At 36.7% G+C, this 6,000-nt stretch overlaps 2 protein-coding genes and 1 non-coding gene across 3 annotated transcripts; all 3 read left to right on the top strand.

Moving 5' to 3' along the window:
- The first annotated feature begins 250 nt into the window (after positions 1 to 250).
- On the top strand, positions 251 to 350 carry LOC122312143. The gene has a single exon (XR_006243054.1). It is a non-coding gene; the product is annotated as a small nucleolar RNA snoR113 (small nucleolar RNA).
- Positions 351 to 1,715: 1,365 nt separating this feature from the next.
- On the top strand, positions 1,716 to 3,107 carry LOC122310156 (protein FAR1-RELATED SEQUENCE 5-like). The gene is made up of 3 exons (XM_043124034.1): positions 1,716 to 1,851; positions 1,933 to 2,712; positions 2,965 to 3,107. The coding sequence occupies exons 1-3, from the start codon at positions 1,716 to 1,718 to the stop codon at positions 3,105 to 3,107; spliced, it is 1,059 nt and encodes a 352-aa protein (XP_042979968.1).
- A 96-nt stretch (positions 3,108 to 3,203) lies between these two features.
- Positions 3,204 to 4,896, top strand: LOC122310157 (protein FAR-RED ELONGATED HYPOCOTYL 3-like). The gene is made up of 4 exons (XM_043124035.1): positions 3,204 to 3,933; positions 4,516 to 4,588; positions 4,632 to 4,686; positions 4,840 to 4,896. The coding sequence occupies exons 1-4, from the start codon at positions 3,204 to 3,206 to the stop codon at positions 4,894 to 4,896; spliced, it is 915 nt and encodes a 304-aa protein (XP_042979969.1).
- The last annotated feature ends 1,104 nt before the right edge of the window (positions 4,897 to 6,000 follow it).

The raw sequence follows: 6,000 nt of genomic DNA on the forward strand, positions 1-6,000 counted from the left end.
ATTGAGTTCAGTGCTCCAAGGCAAACCAAGGGAACTGGTACTCTCTCCCTCTTATTCGCTTCTAGCAGTTCTACATTTCCTAGAATATCATGGTTGTTGTTCTGTCTCAAAATTGTGCTGCTAATATAGTCTCTTTCTCAAAATTTGTGGTTCTAATTTTAGTTTCTCATTCCCTTTAGAAAGTACATTTCTTTGAATTTTTGAGTTTACGGAAATGAAAAAGGTAACGTTGTACCATTGATGACTTTTCTGGCGATGATGACACAAAGGCCAGACTCATGGCTGCTATCACTTTGGTTGGTTGGTAGTAGAGTGATGAAAAGTGCTGTAAGGTTTCTATTCTGAGCCATTTCATACAACGTTGGAAATGAAAACATCGTCTCATATTCTTGGTTGTTCTTTTTTGGATATGCGTCTTAGAATGTGGCTTTTTTTGTTATCAGATCTCATAAGACACGGAACACTTTTTTATTTTTTTATAAGTCACGGAACACTATATTTGATTATAGCAAAATAAAACCATAATGTTTTAACAAGAGTCTGAGTTTTAACAAGATGTAACAATCCCATATTAGTGGACAATCGAACTTCTGTATATTGTGTCCTGCCCAAATCCGTCCTATACACAAAATAAAAATAAGATATTCATTTATAAAAAACTCTAAGATGTAGCCAAAAATAAGACCTAAAACCATAATGTTAATCTGTCTTTCTTATGTAAATTCAAATTCCTTTGATTTTGCTTTCATCATTTCTATTATCTGCTGTAAATTGCAGTGCAAAAATGCTTCTCCCCATGACTTGGTTATGAAATTATTCAAGAACTACTTCCATTCATGCAATAACTTAATTTTAGTGTTAACTTTGGGTCCTATATGCTAGTTGCCAAGATTGATTCCAGGCCAGTTGTTTATTCAAATGTGATTTCAGAATTTTTGGAATCAGCCAGTTGCTATTTTTCTTGTTGTCTTCAAGTCCACTGAAAGTTAACACTATTCTCTTTAACGAAGATCTTTCTGTGCATGTTGTGAGGCAAGAGCTCCATCTTGGATTTCCCAATTAAGTGCATAACCTGATTTAGAAATTTTTTTGTCTTAGTATTTTTATTCTTTTTCATAGGTCGAATAGATAAATTTAGAAATTGCGAATAACATCCAAATAAACAGTGTTGGATCCTTGCCCTTATTGATAGGTTGCATTAATAAGGGCCACTAGCAAAAAATGTTATTTGTAGCAATAATATTTTCAGGAACTGTTTTTCAAGTGTGAGATTCTATATTAACTGTGACAGTTTAATAAACTTTTTCTTCTTTTGTGCAGTCTGAATTAAAGCCTCGGAAGACTGACTTAATTTTAGTGTGATGGGGGAAGAGGAAGATAGAATGGCACCCAAACCTTCGACGTCGACTTCACATCCATTTTACACGCATCAGAATTTATTTGGATCTCCAAATGTCAACCATGTGAGTAGGCAGGTCGATGTATTATTTTCTATTAAAGTGTGTTTGACATGCTTATGCATCTAACTAATTGCATAATGGCAGCATCCTCACGAGATTCCCTACCCTCCGTAGAGTAATTTGGAGGATTTTATTAGAGTTGAAGATTCATTCTGGGTATATTTGAGTTTGTTATCAAAATTCGAAAAATCTACATGTTACTTAATTTGTTTAAAGTCATTTCATTTTTTCTAACGCCGTGCTACTATTGAGCAGATGCCACCTTATAATCAGTACCAGTCGTCAAGTAATCTGGAATACTTGAGGCAAGAAATGCCTCCCGCATCAACGACACCAAATAGTGTAGAATCTGAATTTGAAGAAAATGTTGGAAGTTGTCATGATGCTGATGGTATTATACTATTTGATTCTATGTATTTAATGACGCTAATATTGTACTGATGCTAATTCATCCTTATGTTTCCATTCATAGAAATGTTCTTCGACATAAATGAAGATTTAGAGGGTAGCACTATTGTCTCGAATGATGAGGTACAAGTTGAACCACCAAGATCTGGTATGGAGTTTGACAGTGAGAAAGAGCTTATTGCCTACTATAAGCAGTATGCCAAGCAAGAAGGTTTTGGCGTAAGGACACAGAGGACTAAAAGAGATGATGATGGGAGGCCTGTGTATCTGACTATTGGTTGTGCCCGTGGCGGAAAGTACTATCCGAAGCCAAGCACTAATATCTTAAAGCCACGAGCAACAACTAAAACGGGTTGTAAGGTGAAGGTAAATGCAACGTTGAACTGCCATGAGAAGTGGGTTTTGACTACTGTAGAAAACTCTCACAACCATATTACTTTGAGCCCCAAGAAAAGTAGACTATTGCGGTCGCACAAGCATCTAGATGAATATAGTCAGAGGATCCTCGATCTGAATGATAGAGCTGGTATACGAATGCACAAGAACTTTTATTCTCTTGTTGTTGACACGGGGGGTTATGAGAATTTGGCTTTTCAAGAGAAAGATTGTAAGAATTATATTGACAAAGCTAGATACTTAAGGTTGGGTAAAGGAGGTAGTGATGCACTTAATGAGTATTGCAAAGGAATGAGAGATCAGAACGATGGCTTTGTTTCTTACATGGACGAGGATGATGATGGAAGGCTACGGAATGTGTTTTGGGCTGATGCACGGAGTCGAGCCGCCTATGAGTATCTTAGAGACGTTGTATCCTTCAATACAACGTACCTAACAAATAGGTATGGTATGTCTTTTGCTCCATTCATTGGTGTTAACCATCATGGCCAATTCATACTATTCGGGGCGGGATTGCTATCAAGTGAGGACACACATAGTTTTGTTTGGTTGTTCCAAATGTGGTTGGATTGCATGAAGGGTAAGGCGCCCAAAGCTATCATAAGCGACCAAGATTGAGCGATTAAGAATGCGATTGCTACTGTATTCCCTGAAACTCACCATAGATATTGTTTATGGCATATAATGCGCAAACTTCCAGAGAAGTTAGGATCGCATGCCAAATTCAACTATGGGTTGAAAACTGACATTCAGTCTGCATTATATGATTCACATACCACCACAGAATTTGAGGAGAGCTGGGGTCAACTACTTGCAAAGTATGATCTGTTCGGCACCAATTAGCTTTAGTCCTTATATGAGGAGAGGTCCTTTTGGGTTCCAGTCTTCCTCAAGAGTGTATTTTGGCCTCAAATGAGTACAACGTAAAGGTCCGAAAGTATGAATGCATTTTTTGACGGGTATGTCCATGCTGGGACGACATTGAAGGAATTTGTCGACCAATTCAATAATGCTCTTAGAAAGAAAGTGGATGTCGAGACAACTGTTGATTTCAATTGTACCAACCAAACTATCCCCTGCATCTCCCCTTTCAACATTGAGAAACAGTTTAAAAAAGTCTATACCAATGCAAAGTTTAAGGAGGTCCAACGAGAGTTGATGGGCCTAATGTGTTGTAATTGTTGGTTGGTAAGCACACAAGGTTGCATTTTAACATTTCATGTGTTGGATGAAATATCGTTTGATGAGCAGACCAAAAGAGTTCATTACTCAATTTACTATAACGAAGATGAGTGTGAGGTAAAATGCACTTGTGGATTGTTTGAGATGAGGGAGATTATATGTAGGCATGGACTTAGAGTTTGTCAGTTGAAAAATATTAATGTGCTGCCAGATGTATATTTCCTAGATCGATGGAGAAAGGACTTAAAAAGGCATTACACACTAATCAGAAGTAGTTATGATGACGTGTGGGGTAGGTCAGACACGCGTAATTACGAGCTGATGATCCAAAGATGTTCGAAATTAGCAGCCAAAATATCCTCAAACACTGACAAAGTCCATGCATTTCTGCACTATGTTGACGAGTTTGATAAAACATGCATCGGTTCAACGTGTGACTCGACATTCCAATCAACTCAGGCGAGCCCAACAGTGGAGAAAGATAAGGGTAAACAGATTTTAAGCCTTAACGTCGTTCGAGGGAAAGGGAGACCTCCAAATAAGATAAGGGTTCCAACCGTGGAGAAGATGGCAATAATGTCAAAACAGCTAGCCTACTTGATACTTTGTAGTTGAAATTCTAATATATGGAAATTTTCCATGGAACTTAGATTTGCAGAAAACTCTTGGTAGATGAAAGTAAATTGGGTGAAAGCCCGTGATCTCAACCTTAACCAAGTTCATTTTTGTAAAGGGTGGTAGTAACATTTTTGGTAATATTATTGTGTTCATTTACATACCTAGCCTATTTAACAACTTTTACTTAATACTTGATGGCATTTCAATCTCCCTTTACAGGTTGTAAACATTGATTTTGTGAGAAACCCGGCTTTTTTGTGAGTAAAAAATGTTGGTGTAGATGAGGAAGGAGCTTACAGATCTCGATCGACCTTATTGTGAACAAGTGAGAGCTCAATTAAGCCTCAACGATAATGTTTTGGAATCTGCATTATAACAGTAATTTTGGAATTTTCTATTAACCATATTTGCATGTGGGAAAACCTTGATAACATATGATGATTTTTTTCAGGAACTGTTGAAAGCTTCCTAGATGTTGCTGGGCTTTACTTTGCCCTGACTCAGTTGAAAATGGCAGCAGAATGGCACTTGAAATGTGAAAATGAGAATTGCTGATGGTTACTAAAGGTTAGAACATTCGTTGCAAAAGTTCAGTGTTACTGCAATAGAAGACCGTCTACAGGTGAGTAACATATTTTTGGGCTGTAGTAGTTTACTTATAAGGAGAAGTTTCATTTTCCTAATCTGATCCTTTGTGATGGTGGGTCTTTTCTGCTGATTCTTAATTCTATCCTTATTTAAATGCTGATGAGGTGGTATGTATTTACTAATTCAGGATGGTGTCCCAAAAGCAATAGAAACAGTAAGGAAAGCAGTGGATGCAGTAATTTGAGATTGCGCTCTAATTGGTTTTATTTCCCCAGGTAGTTGTTGTCATATGTATTTCGTTTACCGTCTAATGGCATTATCCCTTATAATTTAATATGTTAGAGTTGTTGAAGCCCAAACAGATTTTCTATTTATGTGTGCGAATGGGAGAAGTTGTGATCTAAAGTATCAAGGACCATGCAATTCTCTTTGTTTGGTGTCCCATACAAATGCTGACAACGAAATAGACGTGTCTCTACTTGGGTCCATCCATCTACCTATTTGACACATGCTTAAATTATGTGTGTTTTGATGCTAGTGATAAATACAGCAGCTGGTATTCTACCAATTCACATGAGATTTAGCTTCATGTTTTATGCTACAGTAAAAAAAAAAAAAAAAAAAAGTCTAAATTATTAAACTAATCATGAACTTCCTATTTATGTGGTAGCTGTTGAATCTATGAGAAGCACAAAACTTCTCTTGGATGAAGCTATAGTTTGGTTAGGGGTTAACACCTGACTTTGATCCAAGCTATGTTTACTTTTTACTCTTTAATATCTGCACTCTTGTAACATAAGTTGGTTATACCACAGTTTTACTTCTTGTATTTTTGGGTTTTTATCTTGTTGTTTCTGCACTAAGATTTCGGCAACAAGAATACGTAGTATTTTTTTTGAATCATTGGCAGTTTACAATCTCCCTTTCATGGGTACTGAGATGATGCATAGTAATAGTAATAGGGATACCAACAGTAGCAGTAATGAACCAGCAATGCAAATTAATATTTCACAATGCATGGATGCATATATTGATATATACCGCGTCAAGAGAATTGGTAATTCTGTGTACTTAGGTAAGGAATTATATTGTGGTAGAATCTGCAGCCAAGAGAATTTAATATTTCCAAATAGTTAGGTAAGGCAATATTGTGGCAGAATTAAACCAAGTCAACCGCCAATAAATGATCACTTACTTTTAGAATTTGGAATTAATTAGGTATATATATATAGCTGGACCATGCATCGACTCCATATAAGCATCTACCTATTTAAGTAACCATTTGAGCATAAACAATGGTGACCATGACCTAGCTGCCATTTTTAGCACTGTACTCAGGGTTTTTTGT

The sequence above is a fragment of the Carya illinoinensis genome, chromosome 5, assembly GCF_018687715.1.
Source record: "Carya illinoinensis cultivar Pawnee chromosome 5, C.illinoinensisPawnee_v1, whole genome shotgun sequence".
Classification (NCBI taxonomy): Eukaryota; Viridiplantae; Streptophyta; class Magnoliopsida; order Fagales; family Juglandaceae; genus Carya; species Carya illinoinensis.

Excerpts from the sequence above, each read along its gene's own strand:
- LOC122310156 (XM_043124034.1), top strand. The coding sequence starts at position 1,716 with ATGCCACCTTATAATCAGTACCAGTCGTCAAGTAATCTGGAATACTTG. Across the intron at positions 1,852-1,932 it reads AAGTTGTCATGATGCTGATG|AAATGTTCTTCGACATAAAT; the intron begins GTATTATACTAT and ends TTCCATTCATAG. Across the intron at positions 2,713-2,964 it reads GTACCTAACAAATAGGTATG|AGAAGTTAGGATCGCATGCC; the intron begins GTATGTCTTTTG and ends GCAAACTTCCAG.
- LOC122310157 (XM_043124035.1), top strand. The coding sequence starts at position 3,204 with ATGAATGCATTTTTTGACGGGTATGTCCATGCTGGGACGACATTGAAG. Across the intron at positions 3,934-4,515 it reads AACAGTGGAGAAAGATAAGG|GAACTGTTGAAAGCTTCCTA; the intron begins GTAAACAGATTT and ends GATTTTTTTCAG. Across the intron at positions 4,687-4,839 it reads CAATAGAAGACCGTCTACAG|GATGGTGTCCCAAAAGCAAT; the intron begins GTGAGTAACATA and ends TTACTAATTCAG.